The 21,862-nt window shown below is 42.9% G+C and overlaps 1 protein-coding gene across 5 annotated transcripts in view; it reads right to left on the bottom strand.

The window, feature by feature from the left end:
- Positions 1-4,518: 4,518 nt before the first annotated feature.
- Positions 4,519-21,862, bottom strand: part of fndc1 (fibronectin type III domain containing 1) — a 31,453-nt gene continuing 14,109 nt past the window's right edge. For 4 of the 5 annotated variants that reach the window (XM_053880966.1, XM_053880968.1, XM_053880971.1 and 1 more), the window contains 13 exons: positions 19,497-21,821; positions 19,006-19,118; positions 18,615-18,726; positions 18,054-18,401; positions 17,569-17,628; positions 16,411-16,533; positions 14,018-14,251; positions 10,647-10,755; positions 6,526-6,605; positions 6,358-6,387; positions 5,588-5,749; positions 5,383-5,505; positions 4,519-5,140 (listed from right to left, as the gene is read on the bottom strand). In XM_053880966.1, the coding sequence (XP_053736941.1) occupies positions 5,025-5,140; positions 5,383-5,505; positions 5,588-5,749; positions 6,358-6,387; positions 6,526-6,605; positions 10,647-10,755; positions 14,018-14,251; positions 16,411-16,533; positions 17,569-17,628; positions 18,054-18,401; positions 18,615-18,726; positions 19,006-19,118; positions 19,497-21,821 (3,935 nt within the window). In that variant the 3' untranslated portion in view covers positions 4,519-5,024. The remainder of the gene's footprint in view (positions 5,141-5,382; positions 5,506-5,587; positions 5,750-6,357; positions 6,388-6,525; positions 6,606-10,646; positions 10,756-14,017; positions 14,252-16,410; positions 16,534-17,568; positions 17,629-18,053; positions 18,402-18,614; positions 18,727-19,005; positions 19,119-19,496; positions 21,822-21,862) is intronic. The other variant, XM_053880969.1, reaches the window with a different exon arrangement.

Here is a 21,862-nt window from a genome sequence, read left to right as displayed (position 1 = left end):
AATCTGATCCTGACATGTCATCCGAGGCTGCGCCCGTGTTCTCGATATCGCCGCCGTTCAACTTCAATTCTGGGCTCCCATTAGGTTTCTTTGTTCTTATCGCACGCTTTCATATCACTGGTGACATGTCGCCTGGTTGTCTGACCGGCCTGAGCGAGCGAAGTGATGTGTTTGGAGGGAAATATTTTAAACATCCCCATGAGGCTGACACATGCTGGGAGGAAACCAAATCCAGACTGAACAAGCACATCCAGAATTTGAAGCTGTCAGATCCTCCATGAAGAGGGCGGAGTCTCACCCATCTACTTGGGGCGAGAGGCAAGGGACACACCCTCACCTAAGGTGTCAACAAACCTGTGTTTGTTCTCCAAGTGTGGGAGGAAACTGGAGTCCAGTTGTATGAATGTAGTGCTGTAATCCAGCCTGGAGCAGAAGCCGATGAGTCACCAACCTGCATGATGTCACCAAACCATCTCAGACTTGATGTGCTGCTCTTGACTTCAGCTCGGAGGATCCATCAAAATAAAACATTAGCTCTCTTGTCCGCCATTATCGTGTTTTAAACGGTTATATGAAGATTGAAAAAGGGGATTATTTTTGTACATTACTCGATGATAATTTAAGAGGAGAAACAAATGATGGATTTTCCACAGCACAAGCTCCAGGATAATCGAAGGTTTTGGACGCTCGCCTCCTGGATGTTCTCAGGAATCGCTGCACTCCACTTTCTTGGACAAATCTAAATATCCAGAGCAGAAAACTGCAAACGCTCAAATATGTATTAAATTTTAAACAAAGACGCCTTATAACTTTGAGTAAACAAAACTCAATCACTTGTGAATGGCTCCTGATGTTCTGGAGTATTTGTCGGTCCTCTCAGGAAAACTGGCGCCGCTTCACTGTTCCGATGCAGACTAGCTCGAAAAATAGCTGAGTGGAAGTTCATTTGATGTTTACTTATTATGACAGTGATAAAACACAGAGGAGCTGTTAGCTTCCTGAGTATTTTTGTGTTTAATCCACACACGAGCTGAGTATTTGCTGGGCTGGTGTTGGTGCACATCAGTCTAAAGGGCGTGCGTTCACTATATATCCGCTTGGTTGCATGATATTTGGCGTTGTTCCTCTCTCCCTTTAACTGGAAAGCCTTTTTTAAAAATTGACTCAAGACATTTTCCAGTGACTTAATTGTGTTGAGAAGAAATTTGATTTAGAATATTCAGTGGAAAACAGATTTTTCATTTAAGTGAGCAAATCGAATTTGTAAAATCTCAGTTACAATTGTAACCATGAAACCAAAGGGCAACTTTCGGAAGGCTACAGACCAGGTGTTAGCATGCATCGTAGCGCCATCTCAGCACTTATATTGCGCCTTAAATCTGTTGTATACGTTAACATAAATAACATAGAGGCCACTCAGAACAATTCTCCCTCCAATCATAGGAGGGCGCTGTTTCTTCCCCAGCTACCACACTGACCATATATTTTTGCGGTGCCCAGCAGTGTGTCTGCCATTGAGAAAGGCTGCACACTGACACAGATGAACTCACTCTTCTGTGGTTCTCCACAGACCAAACTTGTCTTGTGCTTTGCAGCAGCCCATCAATCGCATGAATAATTCGCCAGCAGGGAGATGAAGGTCCAGTGAGCCACAGGCTTTTCATCATCAGCATATGATGTCAACCTGTTAAAGATAGCCAACAGACCTGCATCACTTTTATCAGACATTGGTGAAAGATATTCATGTTTGTATTTTTCATCTTGATCTCTCACAAACTCAAGAACCTCGCTCAACAACGCGTTTCTAAATATGACTATATTAATCCCTGTGTCGCCACAGGTGCTGGGTTCCATTGTGTTGCCACTGGTGAATTATTTAAAAATAAAAATGCTAACACGTAGCGCCACGTCCGCCGCTTGCCTTTGGCGTAAAAGTGAATTAGCCTTAGCCAATTTTTCACTTGTCCTTGAAGTCAAAAATCGCACAGGGCGATGAGAGTTTGGGGAAACAGTCATATAGAGATGAGGAGACGAATCTCTTATCTACAGGCAGCTGTGTGTTGAGTTTGGCTCCCAGTGTGAGTGAGCTCAATTTTTATTGCTCTTCAAGCACATACCGTTTTCATCCGGGCAGTGAAGAGGAGCTAAAGGTTGTTTTTGGAGCGGCAGTAAGCCCATTTGTCAGCACAGTTTCAGGAGAGATGTCAAGGTTGCAACGTATTTTCCAGGTATACGCTCGAGCTTGAGCGATGAGTTTCGCTTTGTTTGGCCTGAAATGTTTTTGTTGGCAGCCACGTGCATAGCTGTTGACTCATGGGGTTGAATTCTGCACCAACCCAAATCTTCCCTGAGATGGACGTTGGTGAAGAATAATTATGAATTCATCACTCTCTCTGTATGTAAGTGAATAAAAGGACCAGAGCCACGAGAGACAACTGCGAGAGAAAAACACACGGTTTGCAAAGCTGCAACATCTGTTACAGATGTTAGAGAGGATAAAGTCATTGGCAACGCTCGACTCCGACTCTGCTGGTCAGGAATAATAAGTGCTGTCAAAGGGGAAAGGAAAAAGAGATAAATCACAACCAAATCAAGAAGGGCAAAGACGGAATCCAGGCTGAGACACAAACCTGTGGTCCAACGTTTAATTCGGCTTTGAAAACACAAACTCTCGCTCTTGGTTTCAGCAAACACTTTGTCAAACGTGATTAGAGTGATTGACTCCAACAGTCTGTTTGGCATCCTGAAAATTAAAGTTGTTCCATATTATGGGGAGGGGATGCTGACCTCGGCCTGGAAAACTGAAAACATATCTATCACACTGGGATGAGGATCAGCACCTCCAGGTCTATAGGCTATCATGTACTTCATTGCCTTTTAGTGTCACCATAATTCAGCAGACTATTCATGGGATATATGTGAACACGGGCTTCGAAAGTTAACCACAATATTTTACACACACTTTTGGCACCATTTTTGCTGGATTAGTTTTGCCTGTCATGCTCAATTTCTCTTATGCTTTTATTTTGTTATTTTGTGATCTGATCTGATCTGTGCAAAGTTCTCGTGATTGGGTGGAACAAATGCTGCCTCATAAGTGAGAAGTGGGAAGCTGGGAATGACTTCATAGGCGAGTTCAGTGCTTACCAGTTACCAAAGGACGACACTCCATAAACACTGTTGCATGCATCGACTAGGCTAGCGATAGCCACTGTTAGCACTGTCAGCATCGTAGTTTGCACGTACAATTTAAATTACTCTACAGAAGCATTTCTCTGCGTAGAACAATAATGTGTGTTTAGAGAAAACGACAATAGAAGTAGAATATGCACAACATTACAGGAAGTCATCTGGCGGTACGGAGCTAGAAATTTACCAGTTCCGAGAACTATTTGAAAGCAGCAAAAAAAAACAAAACCTGCGGGCCTTTTGTGCCTCAGTTTGAGGCCCCTGAGTTACTCAACAGACACTAACTGTGCAATCGTTACTGGGAACAGTTCATCGAAAACATTGTTCATAATATTTTATGTCTTATTGTTTATTGTCTTCTTAAACCCACTGTTGTCACCAACACAATGGATGTCATGAATTCTCACTTTGCAGACACAACACGTCGTCCAAAGACGAGCCACAATCCTTGTGAAGTGATGATGGATGGCTACACCAATTTATTTGTGCATTGTTTTCTTGCTGGCATTTTTATTGGTTTAATAGTCACGATACTGTGTCTTGGTGTTTTGGAAATTTAGAAAAGAGGATGGACAATGAAGTGAAACCTCTGTGGAATCAAGAGGCAAACCTCTGTAACGTGATTTTGAGAGTTGGATTAACTTAGAGAGCAGAGTGGTTGAGCTGAGTCTGGGAAGTCTCAAGTGCCTTCCCTGGGTGAGTCGATGTGATGTGTCCCCGAGCCAGAAAACTAACCCCCAATGATGCATCAGCTTGTGAATGGGTGAATGGGTGTTGGTGCTAGATAGAAAACTCATCTTCAGAATGGGACAACCCTTCTAGACCATTGGTATTGCAGGTCACCAATATATCCACCGGGGGGAGCAGCCCAGAATCAAAAGTGACCCCAAAACAAACATGGCGACTTTGGGAGAAGTATTGATCATGTACCTCCTACACAAAAGAGGAAACGGAGGCAGCATTGTAGGAGGCAGTGGTCGCTGAGGCTGCGAAATATCTCGAATCGGAGGACGAAGAATTTCCACCATTGTTGTCTTCTTCTTGTCTCATTAGAGCTACATATTGTGTAAAAAAGAGCATCACTGCCCCCTATGGTTTCCGGTGGTACTGCATCGTTTGCTCCGTGTCCATGAAGAAACATGCAGAAATACGGACAAAATTTACGCAGAGCACGGACAGAAGGCTTCGTCCATATCCGGATCCCTACGTGATGTTGAGCATAAATGAGCCTAAAAAAACGTAGCACTGTGGGAGAACATGATATAAAGCATGTTTATGGATGGATGTTATTTCAATAGCACCTTTATTTAATCTCTCACAGTTCCTGAGCAAATATTTGACACTTTATTCTTTGCATACAAAAAATAGTAACTGTTGAATTCCAAAATTGTGTAAAAAAAAAAATACATGAGGACAAAGCAAATACACAAAAGCAGCGGTTAAAATCTATTACAAAATGATACAAAAATCTTAACAGACCTATACACACACTTTAAGTGCCACTAGTGAAGTTTGTTAATCGCCCGGTGTTTGGTCCAATGTCACTGCTGGTAAGTGAATTTGATAAATAAGACACGGTGATATCTGAGTGAAGACAGTTCGGATAGAGCTAACCTACAGGAGCACAGCACACATGCGTCTTTTTCCCTCATATACATATACAAACTGCTTTATATAAAAAGTGCACAGCGAAGTACTATATCCTCTTTCTGAGAAGAACGTGATCTTCTTCTGGCAGGTCAGAGTTAGTTTCTTTGAGCAGGACAAGTGAAGGTGCGAACCTGCCGCAGGGTGCAGATGGGTTGCCAAGGTAACAAAGAAATGTCCGTCCTGTGTTACCATTTTCCGGGAATGGGCACGCCGCATTCATACCAGCCCACGAATGGATGGGCGGTGCGTCGTCCAATGACCCCAAATGTGACCGGCTCCTGACGGAAGGCACGATAGAAACCTGCAGCAGGCAACAGAGGAACTTCGTAAATAGTTGTTCGCAACAGTGGGTGGGACTAAAGTGCTGCATTTTGATGCACCAGGTCCACTTTCCCAGTGTCAATATATTATGCCATGGAAGTGAGGTTGGTTTGGAAGAACCATGACTGAAGTAAAATTTGAATTGAGGGGAAACAAGAAGTGAAATGAAAGCAACAATTACAAGTCTTAGTGTCGTGGTCAGTAGGAGTAAAGTCATGATACCGTTTGCTGATGGCAGATAATTGGACATGTAGGACGGGCCTGTTCTTCCGTCTCTGTAAGAGTCCACAAACTGGCAGTGGTCCTCTCCCTCTCCAAAAGTGTCTCCTATACTGTAGAAGGGCTCTGTCGACACAAAAGAAGAGGACACGTGAGGAAACATTGTTCAAAGAAATGAGCGAAAAGTTGCCATTAAATGTCCACGTACCTCTCAGACCGTTGCCCATGAAGATCTTGTATCGTAGGGAGTTACACAACACCACGCCCACAAACTTCCTGTACCAAGTCCGCTTCACAAACTGACTTCCTTTGCAGGCGCTGTGGGCCTGATTGTACTTGAAAGTGAATGGGATCCATATTGGCTCTCCACCTGTGGAGCCAGGACAAGATGGCGCGTGGAATATGAACCATAATTTAAAATCTGCCATAGAAACAACATAATTTAAACTTTCTCCTCCATGATATAAAATGAATTCTCAAATGTGGCAATATATATTTGTTTATATAGTTATATGTCAGTATTGAGTGCCATTTTGGTCTCTCTAAATTCCATACTTATTTCTGTATTGCATAGTTTTATTTATAGTTTTATTCAAAATATTTTTATTGGCAATTAATAGTCATTGAATACAAAAGACACAAATTATTGAGAGACAAGACAAAATCATTTTCTGTGCAAAAAGGCAGATGCACTTGTCAGAGTGATGACTAGCCAAGTTAAATGTGGAAGTAATGCTTTTTTCCTTCTTTTTTCACAACTCACAATAAATACAATATAATAATAATAATAAAATAGATAAAAATATAATAAAAACAAAGAAAGATATCTACCCCAAAACAACCCCTGCAATGTCACTACTGGTCTATCCATCATGGAAGTTAACACAGTTTTATCCATAGTGTCAAGTGATATATTATCATCTTTCCTCTCAAAAATATTGGTTTGAATTAAATGGATTTGTAGGTTCATGGACTTACCAGGTGGCCTTTCAATGAGCAGTGGATCGTCTGCAAGTGGAAACAAAAGCAGATGATTTTTAATGGGGGAGCAAAAGTGCACAGACAGAGTCTGGAGCAGATTATTTCATTATTGGCAAGGACACTTCGCCACATGTTGTGGAGCATCAGCCTCGCGGGGTTACTCACCTGACTCAGTCACGTAGGTGAGCGTATCACTGAACGGCCCCAGACCGAACACATTCCGGGCCTGGACCTTGAAGTAGTACCTGAAGGCAGACAAACGGAAGCATGGAGAGGTGGATGAGACACGTGGCCGCTAAAGAGTCCCTGCGCTGGAAATGCAGATGACTGCAGCAGACGACTGCGTTCCAGCTGATGTCGCAGCCTTCTGTTTGGGTGAAAGTCAGTGAGAAAAGTTGGCCGAAGATGAAGGGAGGCGGTTGATAAGGAGAAGAACTGGCTGGAGACGAGGAAGTGATATATCGAGACAAATGGAAAATGTACATTAAAAGCATATGCTTGATATTTAAAGCAACAGAATGCAGCTCCCAGCACCACCAACCTACCAACAAAGGAAGCCTGTCAAGAGGGTTTTATTGCAGCTCGTCTGGTGACAGCTCACATCTAATAATCACAGTTATTATCTGGTTTCATTTGGAAGTGTAATTGAGCAGGAGCTGGATACACCAGATGTAAATAGAAGGAGCCGAGAGATCATGATCTATGTCGCATTGAGAAGCTGTAGTCGCTTCAAAACCACCAGAGATTGAAAGTTTTTGGGTTGGCTGTGGCTGTAATCTTAGACCATCTTCTGTTTTGTTTCTGAGCAGATTTTCATCTGCGCCTTTGTCTTTTCTACCCCGTTTACATTGTAGTCGCGTGATGGACGTGTTTGTGTCCGATTTGTTTACCTCATCTCTTAAGCCTCTGTTTAGTTTCCCCTCCTCGCACGCCTTTTTCGGGTTTATTTTCCCTTTCAAATACACTCCAAGCAAAAACCGTCTGCGGTCAGGTCACCTGTGTCCGACAAATATGACATTTGCAAACTTTTCCACGGCAGATGGAAGGTGCATTTGTGCATGTGTGTTCTATCACGCCGCTGCACGTGTGTGTGCACGCTCCTCGCCTGACTGCGAGGTCACACACAGTGAGTTCATGGTCTGTCCACGCTTCGCCAAAAACACTCACCACAACGTCTGGATCCTATCACTAGAGCCCCAGTGAGTGAAGGATCTGACACGCCAGAGACGACTGCAGTGCACAGAAATGATGCAATTATGGAAGACATTGAGACGACAGAAGACGGGGGAAGAGAGAAATGTAAACTAAAACATAAAATCAAAAGAGAGATTGCATAACACTGAACCGGTCAAGGCATTTTTGACAGCATCAATGACCTTGATAAGTCTAATAAACTGATAAAGTTAGAGGAAAAACAGACTTAGTTTGATGAGAAACAGGTGCAGGGGGATGAAAACATATCATAAAATGAGACGGCGTGTTAAAAAGGGTTTATTTGATCTTATGTAATTGTTTTTTAAACTGACTTTATGAGTTTTGTAGTCTGTTAACTTCAAGCTTTCTGCCTTTTAAATACCCCTTTGACTCATCAAAAGTTCCTCGGCAAAAAATTGTAAAAACATCAGAGATTGATAACAAGGAGAGCAAATCAAAAATACACAGCAGGGAACATTTTAGTTTCATAGAGTCATAACATTTTTGTTACACTCTAATCATACTATTTTTATATGGGTTAGGGATATTTAATAAAGAAAACCAGTTTATTTCTTATCCATTTCCCAAAACAGAAACATGCCTTTTTTATTTGTTGCAAATTAAAATGTTAAAAGGTTTTAAGTATCGTATTCTAAAAGATAAATCGATAGATAGACAGACAGACAGATAGATAGATAGATAGATAGATAGATAGATAGATAGATAGATAGATAGATAGATAGACGGACAGACAGGTAGATAGATAGATGATAGATAGATAGATAGATAGATAGATAGATAGATAGATAGATGATAGATAGATAGATAGATAGATAGATAGATAGATAGATAGACAGACAGACAGACAGACAGATAGATAGATAGATAGATAGATAGATAGATAGATAGATGGTGTATTACTGTAAGTAGCCACCATCACAAAAGCCAAGTACATCCTACTGTGTTACACTGAAATTGCAACATAGACTGCAATAACACAGACTGCACCTTTACAAAGACATAATTGAATGAGGCAGCTCAAACAGGATAAGCTCACATGGGACTCTACTAGCAGAGCTGAGCGTTCATCTGTGGGAATGTGACCACATGCGAGTGTGTGTGTTTAGTGTAGCTCAGTAGCTCTGGAAACCAGAAGGAGCCTGAGGACAGGGAAATTCCATCACCGTCCCGTAAACCATCTCATGATCAACTGTAGGCACGAAGATGCTGGATGCTAAATACACGCTCGCGACCAGGTCTCTTTGCTTGCAGCACCTTCACCTGTGGCCAGCAACAGGTGTTTTGTGTACAACTGAAATAGATGCTGTCCAGAGTTGCAGCTGTGCGTCTGAGTGGCACATGTGGCATCCCAAGTCCCAAGTATCTGGAGAAACATCACTGTGGCCCAAACCCTTACATAACAAGACCAGAGGAACTTCTGGTCATCGGTTGGAAATCTGTCACGAATCACATCATTGTTTTCCTGAGAACTAACAAGCTTCGATTCCTACACTTAAGATCAGAATTTGGAAGTGAAAATTAAAATTAAAACTCAAGTTGCTGCGATGATTTCAGAAGTGTTGTCCTGGCTAGAACATACACAGACCAAGACCAATGAGGAGGGCGAGACCAAGACCAAACTGAAACGACTAGTTTGTTCCAATGACACAGCATTTCAGTTCTTGATTTACTTTGAAAGAAAATAACTATAGTGCAGTAAGAAAATAAATCTGTAATATACATCTGCTTCTGGATTCCGTTTGGTCTTGGTCTTGACTTCAACCGTCCATCGTAAAAACCAAAGGTGTGTACCTTAGATTAAAACACTATACGACCAGCAAAACAGAGAGATATAGGGCACCAAGATGGACTTGTATATAGAAAGATCCCTATAGGGGCTCAAGCACCGCCCCTTTTATCCCTACAAGTGAAAATTAGCCTTTTTCCCCCCTTGTTCGTAAGTAGTCGACAAAACAGTTACTCTCCCATCATTTCCACCCCAAACATATTTTGACGTCTGACAAGCTTTTATTTCGCTTGAGAATCATTTCCTGTCCCGCCCGCGGCATCGTAGGGGTAAACATGATGTTCGAATGATCCCCTTCAACCTGAACATTTTATAAAGATCTTTTTGGATGGAATGGTCTTTGAAACACACTTTGTTACCTTGCTATTTAATTGTATAATTTAATTTTATTCTAACTCACCCACAGGAAAATGCATTACATTTGTATGACCCAAAAACCGTATGTCCTTTTGGGATATGCTCCGACCCCTGCACTCCCACAACAACATGTTATGGACCTCTTAAGTTTGGAGTTCCATTACTTCAGTGATGACCTGAACCAGCAACACCTACAATACTAAAACTTGTGAAAGGTGCCCCTTTTTTCTTGCTTGAGCACCAGCACCCCCAAAATATCTGGGCACCAATGTGTTCACCCTTCACTTTGTCAATGATGCATTTTGCAGCATATTGGTGCATCAGCAAGACACGTTCTTCCCGTCAATACAAAGCATCATCACAACTCATTTTAATGGCAAAACCCATGTCAAACCACTTTATAACACTGTCAGTTTAATGGCCACTGAAGATCAACGTTCACCTTTAAACATAAACTTCCTGACCAATGAATAAAATCTAGTTTCCAGCTGAAGAGGTTTCAGATGTGTCTCATCCCAGGTGGAAATGTTATGTCTCCATCTGGTCGCTGGCTTGTTTCCTCCCTGCTGGATGCTCTAAATGACACTGGCGCTACTAAGAATCTCTGGCAGATGAGCCAAACATCATCAGTATGGTCCAACTGTTCATGCTGTGGATCCCAATAGTCCAGTCATGTTATTTAAAGATGAAAATTGTTGATACAGAATTCATTTGAAGGCTATGTTTGCATCGACGGTGATTTCAGGGAACAATAATGTACTTTTAATTGTGAAATAATAGTTTGCAGTGAATCCCACCTAATATTGCGCAAGACTGTAGATAAACAGAAGAAAAAGGAATAATGGATGGGTGTAATGGTGAGATAATGGTCAGTGGAACCTTTTCAAAATAAGACTAAGGAGCTGAAAACACGACGGTGATGTAGTACCTGGAATTGGGTTTCAGATTCTCCACCGCCAGATGTGTCCCGCTGGAGGTGCTGGACGACCATCTATTGTTGAGAACATCATCGTAGGAAGCGCTGTGAACCATGTAGCCTGCAAAAAAAACAATCCGTGAAACAAATAAATAGAGCTATGGAGAAGAAACAAAGAAAATGATCAGTTGCATCTGTGTGGTTGAAATAGCCCGAGGAACTAAGACAGATCATTAAAAGCTTTATCAGTGAGACCATTTTCGAGGCGTCTTTGAATGCACTGTTAACCGCGCTGCTGGTATTTGCTGACCAATCTCCAACTGGTAATCTTTAAAATCCACTTTGGAAATGAAGTTAGGCGCCTTTGAAAATATCCACCATGGCATGTAAAGCTGCTGTGGCTGGAGCAACACCAACACAGCTGGCCGCCGACGCTGAGAAAAGGAAATGTTATTTTGCCTTTTTCTCTTCTCATTCCATTATTCATACTGGACTTCTGTCTCACTCCTTCGCGCTGAACGACTGAAGCTTCATTGGAAAAGTGGCAGAAAGTTTGGTCACATGGTATCTGTGGTCCACAAGCAAACTTGTTTCCGTGTGAAGCCATTATCTTCGTGTTACATTCTCTCCTCCACTTCAGTGTTCAAATATTTCTCTATTATTAAAGCATGTCAGATTATCTCTTCCCCCCACACTCAGTTTTCTCCGTCTTACTTACTCTGCTTTCTTTCCAACTACTTACTGAACGGCCTCCTAACATGAGCCTGTGTGTTAAAAGACTGCTGCTGCAAATAACTTATTTTTATTATAAAATAAATTCATTTATTTTTTTGCTTCCCACATTTCCTTTGATGGTTTGCTTCATGTGTTATGGAGAGACGATCGATGCCGGGTCCATCTATGTAGTGGAACAGAATGTAGCCAAGCAAGCAAAGGTGGCTTTTTGATACTTGAAGGTTTGATGAGAATATAAACCTTTAATCCTTATGGGTAAAGGTCACTCCCATCTGCCGCCATCTTAACTTGGTCCATTCTATTAATGTCATGTACAGTTATTTATGGACCATAAGCCCGTATGTATTTATCATGGTCTGAACTCTGCGGCTTACACAACAACGCGGCTAGTATATGGATTTATACAGTCTAAAGAGTGTCATGCTGCCAAAATATTGAGCCTTGTCACGACAGACATGAAATCACAGGCGTTTTATTGACCTTAAAGCTCTAAAAATGTCCTGTTTTCGCCCGTGTGTCTGCAGGTCCGCCAACAGAGCTCATCTCCTGGAAGACCAGAGACGTGAAGCAGCAGCTGAGACCGGCTGTGGTGTCGGAACTTCGGACACGCGGGCAAAAACAGCGCATTTTGAGAGCTTTAGTAAATAAAAGATGTGAGGAGGTCATGATTCAAGGTCAGAACATTGCCCAGTTTGTTTCATGAGTCAGTCTCCTTAACTAGTTTAGAAGTGATCCTCATGGATTTTTAAGCCAGGTACATGGGAATCACAGACCTATCTACAGCAGCAACAGCTTATAGACCTAAGTTCCTCCTTAGTTTTAGTGGGTGCGGCTTATATTCCAGTGCGCTCTCTAGTCCGGAATTTACGGTAGTTATTATATGAGGTCAACATCCATCATCCCGTCTATGTTCTGTTGTACGTTCTTTTCCTGCAATGTTTCTTTTCATTTATCGCCTATGATCAGGTGAGGTTTCTGGCTTGGATTACGACTTTCTATGTTCGCGGTGTGGCACAAACGCCAGAATTTTTCATGTGGTGTCTCTGTGGTAGCAAGATGACTCGGCACCCTTTTTAAATTTTGCTGCTCAACAGCACTTGAGTTAATTTGTGTCTTTCAATTCAATTTTCAATGTTCTACCTCATCTTCTTCACATTTTTACGTCTACCATTCAACAACGCATTAAAATTAAGAAGTTACACTGAAGTGAGCTTAATGCTAAAGTAACTGATGGCACTGTCAAGTCTTATTGTTGTGTCATTCCTCTGAGTTACACTACACTTAAAGCATAAATCATCTTTCTATTTTTTTAACTTGAGTTTCAGAACATTGTTATTGCTTGCAGAGTTTGTCCTGACATTGGTTTAACATGGGATTTCTTTACTTATCCTCGATAATAAAATCCACATCATCACCACACCACTTATATTTAACTATGTTCTGGACGGCAGCAGCCAAAAATGGGATGAAACAAAATGATGAATGTCATCGGTCCAGCAAAAATAGTGATCAGGGCCCAGCTGTCAAGACGAATGAAACATGAAACTGCCTAGAGGCAAAGCAGAGGAGCGAGAAGAAACTTCCTGGGGGAGAAATGGAAACACAACAGTTGTAAAGCTACAAGACTCTCACTCTGCTCAACACTTCTAAGATTAGACCTACCAGGTGCCAGAAAAAAAAAACAGTTTATAAAAGTCGTCCACGTCCTGCTCTGTGTCAGACTACAGTCACAGGAATGTCGAGTTTCCATAAGAAACTGCAGGAGCCGGGAGCCAGAATCCAAATGTCTGTTTTTCATGAACAATAAATTGGTGGAATAAGTTCTGAAACTCTGAGTCAGGAGGGATTCTGGTGACACGTCAGCCATGTCTGCAGAACAGCGAGTTCAACAAAAACAACACCAAAAAAAGAATCCATTATTTTAGACGACACACAGATTTTCTTTTAGACTTTTTTTTTTTCAACTGGCTCAGCTGTTGGCAGGTTTTGGATATTTCTAATCATAAAAGTAGAGTGTAAGTTAACTGTCTTCCGAGTCAAGGTCCAAAACTAATGCAGAGGCACTGAATCATAGATGAGACTGGACATCGGTCGCCAGCATTGACAGGAATTTTCTTCAGGCCAAGTCATACATCATTAAATCAAAGAACAATACTGGGAAACCATCTCTTCCAGTTATGAGAGGTCAACACGGCTGTTCAATTCCACGTGCTTCTCATTTGGCATTACGTATCTCATGTCCCATCTTAGAAACCTTTCACTCTTCATCATTTCATACTTCATTTTAAACAAGTTCTGCTTCCGCTGGCTCCTCCTCGCAGTTGCTTCTAACAGTCTCCATCAGCTCTAGTCCAGTTCAGTTCATTTCCCATCCGAGGTGGCCACAGCAAGTCAGCCTTCTCCACCTGGACCTGAATCTTAATCATCTTCTACTAACTCCTGTTCATGACATCATTTAGCACCAAATTCTTGGACCAACACATGCGTCCAAACCTTCTACACCCCCTAATTTGAGCTCCAAACCCCCCCACACAAGGTGTCCCTCTGACATCTATGGGTCCATCACCAAGCCATGACTGATCCTGAGCCCAGTTTTAAAGTGCCTTCAGCAACTTACTGAGAAGATCAAGAGTCGATGCATCGCTCACCTGACACCATGTCACCCTTCAGAGGTTGGGCCCAGTCCAGGATGATGAACGAGTGGCACCCTTCCATGGCGACCACAGTGAGGTTGTGAGGCTTGTGTTTGGGAGGTTGGTTCTGATTGGTCAACTTGTCCTTTTCCATCAGCTCCTCGATGATGTCCACTTGGAGGTAATCCAGAGCCTCATTCAAGGAACAGGGAGCCCCGGGATCTTTTTGGATGTAGTTTACATACGGCGCTGAAGACAGCAGGAAGACAAAGGTTAATACAGTTTACATTTTAATATTCATCGGGATAAAGGGGAGATTAGACTTGACAAGGCGGAAGTTCATTGAGCGGGTCTTCAACTCTGGCTCTCACCAATAAAAGTGTGAGACTCAATCAATCTTGTCATCTACAACAGGTCTAAACCATCCATGCGACCCAAACCAGGTTCCCACTTTAACTGATGAGGTAACTATACACTGTTGGAGTCTTGGAGGTCAAAGGCAGCACATTTCCTTCACAATGAGAGAACCCTTTTCCATGAAGATCTCCGTCCGTCCTATGTCTGGTCCCATTTGTCGAGGAGATGGCAATGGTAGATAACAGAATGCCATGTTCTTGTCTCTCAAAAAAGCTGATGACCAGTTGTAAACCCGGTATCATGTATTGCCTTAAATTTGTCTTTGAATTCTCAAAGACTTTTACCCACTTGTATTAAACAAGACATGCTTTACTTGTGTCGTGATTTCCTGTGAGACCATGTTTTGTTTTGACTCGTGTAACATCACGTGATGCCACACGTGAATTTCCTATCTCCTCCCTGAGCTGTGTTCCAATACTATTCCCCAAACCACCTGAGAAGACAGATGCACATTCAGCTGTAAATACTTGAGATATCCCATAATAATTGACACTGGAACCGCTGGAGACTCCCCCAGATATCGGGCCTTCGTTGCTGGCCAAGGCTGTTCCACGTGTGGATTTACACACGTCTACAGTAGAGGAGCGGAACCCCAAACAGCTATAGACCTGTGCGCTACCATGTGGACATGCAGTCAGATGGTTTCTGCATTTATATGTGTGGTCAGTCAACACGAGGAAGAGATTTATTTCTCAACACATGTAAGACTTCCGAAATGTTCTCTGGCTACAGCGGCCGATTCAGATTTATTGACAGTTTTCGCCTTGCGCAAACTTGTTCTATAATGAAATATGAAAACAAATGTTGTCTGGCCCATTCATCTGGAATCCACTGGAAGCTCAGCTCTCTATACGAATTATTGGAATATATTTTTTCTCAATGTTTGGCTCAATCGCTCAACCCAATCTAAACCTGGACACGAGGGCAGTTGATGGAAAATCTTCGGAAAATCCATTGGTACATTAAATACATCAAAAGAAAAGAACACACAAACAGATATTTCCAGAGCTACAGTGTTTAAATCTCTCCCTGCATTTCATCTGCGGACTTCGGAAAGTTGCATTTCAGACAAGGATGACCTGCTTCTCCACTTGGTATCATTATCTTGGAAGTCAATTTGAAGAGCCACAGGAACTGGAGTTTACAACAGTCTTTTTTTTGGCCGATACTGACTCTTTGAAAGTCCAAACCATTTTTTTCCCCCACAACTAAATTACACACAAAACTCTTTTTTTAATAAGTAAACAAGTAAATAATAATACAGAGCAACACAGTGTCAAAAACATTGCACCCTTTAAAGCAAAATAAATCGCAATGTGAAACACAAAGTAGTTAATATAAAAAAAAAGTCCATTCCCTTTTCACTGAACAATGACCGGATCAAACCCGCAATGGAAACTGGAACACTCATCGCTTGTTAAATACCGGAACATTGCTTTATAACCTGACTGACCGCTCCTTTTTTCACCGACTACATGTCCGGAGAATGAGTATCTGGTGCTGAAAGCTGTGGTTTTCGACAACAGAAACCAGCTGCTTGTCTAAAGCAATGAACTCCAGTAGCATTGGTTTTGCTACGGTTTGCTCCCACTAGGTTTCGCTCTGTTAGCCACTTGATAGCGTTCAAACTGGAGCGGTGATTTGAGGACAAGTGTCTCGTCTAATTCGTGGTGTTTTTGGTGTTTTAACTTTGTGTAGCGAATTGCAGTTTGGTTGTCATTTTCCTTCATGGAGAAGTATTGCCAGATGACCACAATCGTGACCGGCTGGCTCACTATTTGTCATTTAAGCTCAGATCAATTGGTGCGGCCTTAAAATATTTCAATTATATTTTGACTTTTTCTATATCCACCTTTCCTTCTAGTGTTTACGGTTAACTACATTTGTTCAACTTGTCAGCAGAGTGAACTCAGTGAGTGATTCAATAGTGAGAATGACATCATGAAGAGTGATCGCAGAGGAGATTTGGACAAACAGTAGAGGACCTGTACCTGTGAATCGCTTTTTCCCGCTGAGATCAAACGCATTCAAGGGTCCTCTGTTGTGAGGTCTGCTGCCAATCACAGGGGTCACAGTGGTTGTAGTGGTAGGTGGGACGCTTGTGAAAACCTCGTCTGGCAAAGACGGTGTCAGTTAGATTTTCTAATGGTCGTATAACACTCCGTGGCATGCAGTGATAGGAGTAGAGAGGTGTCTTGCCCTCACTGGCAGCAGGGTGAACTCACAGTTAGACGAAAAAGCTAGCATGCCTTTCTTGCTTTTTTCCATGAGGAATATTTTCTTACACATTTTTTCCCAGTGAGAAAGATGTTTGATGTGTGAAGCTGATAAGTGAGAGAGTTCAGGGGGAAAAGTTGAACCGTTTCCTCTCCGTCATGCTTCGCTCTTCTACACCAGCAGATCTTTGCTTTCATCCACACGCATGCAGCAGCCGAGGTGAACCACGAGTGCCAGGTTTCAAAGCATAAACGCTGAAGGCATGAACAAAAGTGTCTGCACTCCCGCTGGCTCAACTTCATCAGAGCAGTGGCAAAAGGCTTGTTTCTCATGTCAGAAATACAAGTGTTTGTGTAGAGTTCTCAGTTCAGCCATCCCATGTTGCTCAGTTTTGAGTGACAGAAGATTATTTATTGACAATTTTATGTTAAGTCTGGCTGTGATTTTCAATATTTCATAATCTACCTGAGCTACCAGAGTGATCCTGAAGTAGATGAACGATAGAAATTTCAGTTGTCTATCTATATATTATTCTGCGCTCAGCAGTCAGTGGGATCCATTATTAAATATTGAACAAAAGCTCATGAAAACAGTATGTAGGATATGAATAGAAAAATAATTTACCCACCTTCATGATTTCTAAAGTTCAAAACTTTGTCTGTGTCAGTTGTCAGTTTCTGACAGCTATCCTGTTTTTGGCAGGACCAGAGATGTTTTAATACCAAAAGTGAAATCACAATCTGATCGAGATTAATACAGAAATGCTTCAAAGGATGAACGTGACTAAAACAAAATAAATCCGCTTTGAAGACCGAGGGAGGGTTAGTGAACAGATGGAGCAAAGGGAACATGCAGGTCATGCAGGAAACATGCACTGAGTGCTTAAGAGCTCAGTGTCAACAGGTCGGTCCGAAGCCAAACTCAGCCAATACCTTTCTCAAGATCTAATGCATCAGGCACCATGTTGTCCACTTCCATTCCAGAGGATTCCTCTGCCAGGGAAGCAGAACAAACTCAAGCATCAATCCTGCTCATGAACTCTATATATCTGAGATGGCATAAGCTCAACCTCCATCAGATCCAGCAAGCACAATCCAAACAACATTGCCACTCGCTGTATTCAATCGCTGCAAGGACAGGGAATGAATTGGGGAGTTTCATTGTTCCCAGTTTTCCATGTCCTTGCTAGACTGCAGATATTCATCAATCATTCCATGCTTAGTGACAGACTAGAAGGGTTGTTGTCCAACACATTCTCACGCCAAGGTGTCACATATCGACATTAATTAAATGGACTGTTGCGAAACTCACAATCCTGTTACTCCGCGTGTCCGTATTCAACCCCAACCATTTGTTTTGAAGTAATGTTTGTACATGTGACAACTTAAGGCGTGAGAATGTGTTTTTCCAAGCTTACCTTCTGGCAAACAGTCCAAACCGCCCCCTGGTTCCAGAATTGGATTACCAGCATCATCTGTTCTGGGGATAGTTCCAGGTGGACACGATGAGTACGGTGGGGATGTGTATTCCTCGGTGGTCCATTCAGCGGTAGTGGGTTCAGGTGTGGTAGTTGTAGCTAATGTGGTGGTGGTGGTTGTCGTGGTGGTGGTTTTAGCGGTCCTGTGTTGGGGCAAGTCCAATCCAAGTAAGGGCTTGCCACCAACCATTAGGACTTTGTCTTTGGGGTTGACTACGGGTCGACTGTCCCTTCCGTGGCCAAACAGCGCCATGCCTTCGTGGTTTAGTAACGGACTGCCCATGTGGTCTGAAGACATCAAGGGGCATAAGGTAGAAATACTATCAACAACTTAAAAGTGAATGTTGGTGAAGTGAATCACAGAACAGAAGTCATTCGTTCAGAAGTCATCATTGCCTCAAAAACAAATCCAAGGTGCTTGGGCATGAGGCGTGGATCTAACGCTACACCAATTGAGATAATGACCGCTCAAAGATAAACATCATCATTGTGCATCATTACCAAAAATAGTGCGTCCATCCTCGCCAAGCACTACTCTTTTGGGTTTGCCCTGAGAGTCCTGAAGAATTCTTCCATCCTGATTCATGAGAACTCCATGCTCCAAGTCCACAATCTTGACGGGGGAAAGGGAATAAAGAGGAAACGATTATCACAATTTCACGGCTATACGCCCTCAGTGAGTTCCAAACCTGTGGTCATGAAGAAAACCATCTAATTCGGACAAAGCCACTTTATCCACTGAGGCCGATAGTCAGATTGTATATTCAATAGCCTATTCTGGAGTGATCAGTTCACTAAATCTGGATGACACGCTTGCTTTTATGTTGAAATTATCTACAGTGAGATGAAAGAGAAGCGTGAAAGGACCACATAGACTCCAGTAGCGTGTTACCCATTTGTTTCCATCTGGCCCGGTGATTAATCTCTGTCCGGTTGCTTTGCTTGTACCACGAGAGGAGGAGGCATCTTTGTCAGCTTCTGTCAGATTTGGTCGTCCATTTTTGCCTTAAATCAAATACAACAGTAAACGTGCCGCTCTATCTTTGCAACATTTTATAGAGACTATACGTAATTCAAGCAACATTTCAGCGTGAATTTCACTATGCCTTGTGGCTCAGCTCTTTTTTATTCCAGTGGGCGAAAATAAATCGTGCACCCTTTCTCAGGTATTTTGTGTCACCAGAGGCGAGAAACTATACACTATTCATGAGGTAGCATTGAATGGTTTCCTGACAACAGGTGAAGGAGCCATAAACTTCATGTCTCAAGGCCACTTTACTATGCTCCCGTGCCAAGCAAGTCATGTATTATTGCCTTCCAATTTCGCCCAGGGTCAATATCTTCCTAGAAACTGCCCCATTACAAGCACATCATTTACTTTACCATTTCCAACTCCTGGTTTGGTCCCTCCTCCATTCATTGGCTTCCTCATGATGGGGTAGCGGGATCTGCCACCCTGTCCTCGTGAGCTGTCCCTCACTGATGGTGCTGATGCGGCCTTGTCTTCTGACGTGCTCTCTGTCTTTGCCATACTGCCAGTCGAGCTATCTGGGGTGAGAACCGACTGCGGCTCATTGGAGGACGAAGAGGAACCAGGTAAAGATGAAGAAGCATCAGGACTTCTAGAGTTAGTCTGTGGTCTGGTCAGCTTGGATCCACCTGACTGTCTGTTGAACAATAAAGGATTGCGAGCCCTTCCGAAAGTGGGACGTCTATTTGATGGAACTACAGCTGCTGAGCCAGGTCTTATCCGTGATTGGGTTTCCTTGATGTTCGAGCTCTCATTGTCCCTCAAGGTTTGCTGTGGAGCCGAAGTTGGACTCTTTTCCATAACTGCTGGTTCCTTCTCCTTTACTTGTTGAGGTTCTCTGTTCCCAGCGTCAAGGTACTCCTGATTATGATCATTGCTACTCTTCGAGGTTTCTTCTGCATCATTCTCATTTGAGTCTTGATGCTTATTTGAATTGGCTTCTGTAGATAATGCTGTGGACAAGGTTGTGGTTGGACTTCTATTGTCATCATTTCCACTCTCCAATGAAGGCTTGTATGAGTTGGTTCCAACCTCATTCTTCAGTGAGGAGGAAGAAGTTCTTGAGTCTTCGCTTGTCTCCTGTATTGAGGATACACCAGCTGCGCCAGTTGCCCCGGAGACCCTCGTCGAGGTTCCCCTGCTCGTGGACCTGCCAGCCGCAGAGGGCGTAGAAGACCGGCTCCAAGGCAACCTTGCTCCGTTCCTGGCAGTTACAACTCTTGAGCCAGTCCTGCTGGGGTATAAAAACCTTTCAGCAAAAGTGGGATTCCGAGTCCGAGTAATCACTGGCTTTGTGTTCCTGCTGCTTACTCTTGCTTGATCTTTTTTGTCCTCTTCTTTCACCTTTTCTTCATGATTTGATGCGGTCTCTAACTTCTCCCTGTCTCCGCTGTCAACATTTCTGTCTTCATCCTTTCCTGCCACATGTGTTCCACTACTTGTTGGTGATGGGTTAACATTCTTGAGAGAACTTTGAGAAACTCCCACTGACGGTGATTCACTGCGTGATGTGGAAGGGTTGTTGGGTCTCACATGTTTATGAGTATTTGTGGAACCAGATGGCTCTGATGTTGAACCTACTGCATCGTATCTGTCTGATGATGTTTTGCTTGGAAGCGTATCCTCTGAATCGGTTTTTGATGCGGCAGGATAAACAGTATTTGTCATTTTTGGATCCTCCATTGTTTCAGTGTTGACATTGTTTGTTCTTTCCTGGGTCTTTGAGTCTGGTAATGTGGACTGGGATGTTGCAGTGTTTGGATTGTGTGATGTTCTGCTGGGTAAATTCAGCGCTGAATTGGTCGATGGCATGCTAGAACTTGGTTTGTAGCCATTTAGAACCCGAGTTGCATTTCCTCTGAGAAGTGGGATCTGCCTGCGGCCAAGTCCATAACGAGAGCTGAAAGATGAACCGCCGGTGCGTCCGCCAGCTGCCTTGCCAACTTGCATATTCCCTCTTTGATTCTGGGATTCCTTTGCACTTGGCTTTCTTGTTGCTGTAACACTGGGGTTTGTATAAATGTTTCTGTCATTTTTCAAAGTGGTATCTTTCCGAGACGGTAATGGTGTTGTGGAAACAGGGGACAACAAGGTGACGGTTGTGGTGGAATGACCTCCCGGTCTTTGATGGACCCTGATCTTAACAGGCCTCCGTTTATTTTGAGAAACAGACAGGGTTTTGGTGGGAGGTGTGACGTATTTCAGGCTAGGTGTCTCGTGGGTTTCCAAAACATTCCCTTCCCCACTGTCCATCTCCTCCTCAGGCTCAGCAGACACTTCATTTCCTTGTTTTCTTGGATCCTGGGCAACCGCTTTGGGTGTCTCTTTTACTGTCGTTTGAGTCGTGTGCACAACCTCCTCTAGCTGTTCCTCTTCCTTTTCTTCCTCTTCCTCATTTTTTCTATCTTGTGCTGTCCTTCTTGATGAATCCCGGTTTGCTCCATTCCGGACTCTCTCTAAGGAGAAGACACTATGATAGGCACTTGTGTGAGGCAGTATTCGCTCATGTCTATTCGAAGAGGTCTTGGCAGGAGATTGAGGCGTAGTTGTTGGTTCTTCGGGTGTCTTTGTTGACCTGAGGACAGGATCAGTCTCCTCTTCATCGGGCGAGTTGTTATGGGCAAGGTCTGTCCTTCTGGTGTCTTTTGATACTGAAGTGGATGGAGCACTTCTGCTAGCTGGTAACACAACAACAGTGATGAAGAAACCAACATGATAA

Source organism: Synchiropus splendidus, chromosome 12, assembly GCF_027744825.2.
Source record: "Synchiropus splendidus isolate RoL2022-P1 chromosome 12, RoL_Sspl_1.0, whole genome shotgun sequence".
NCBI classification, from domain to species: Eukaryota; Metazoa; Chordata; class Actinopteri; order Syngnathiformes; family Callionymidae; genus Synchiropus; species Synchiropus splendidus.
This window is presented reverse-complemented; position numbering and strand designations above follow the sequence as displayed.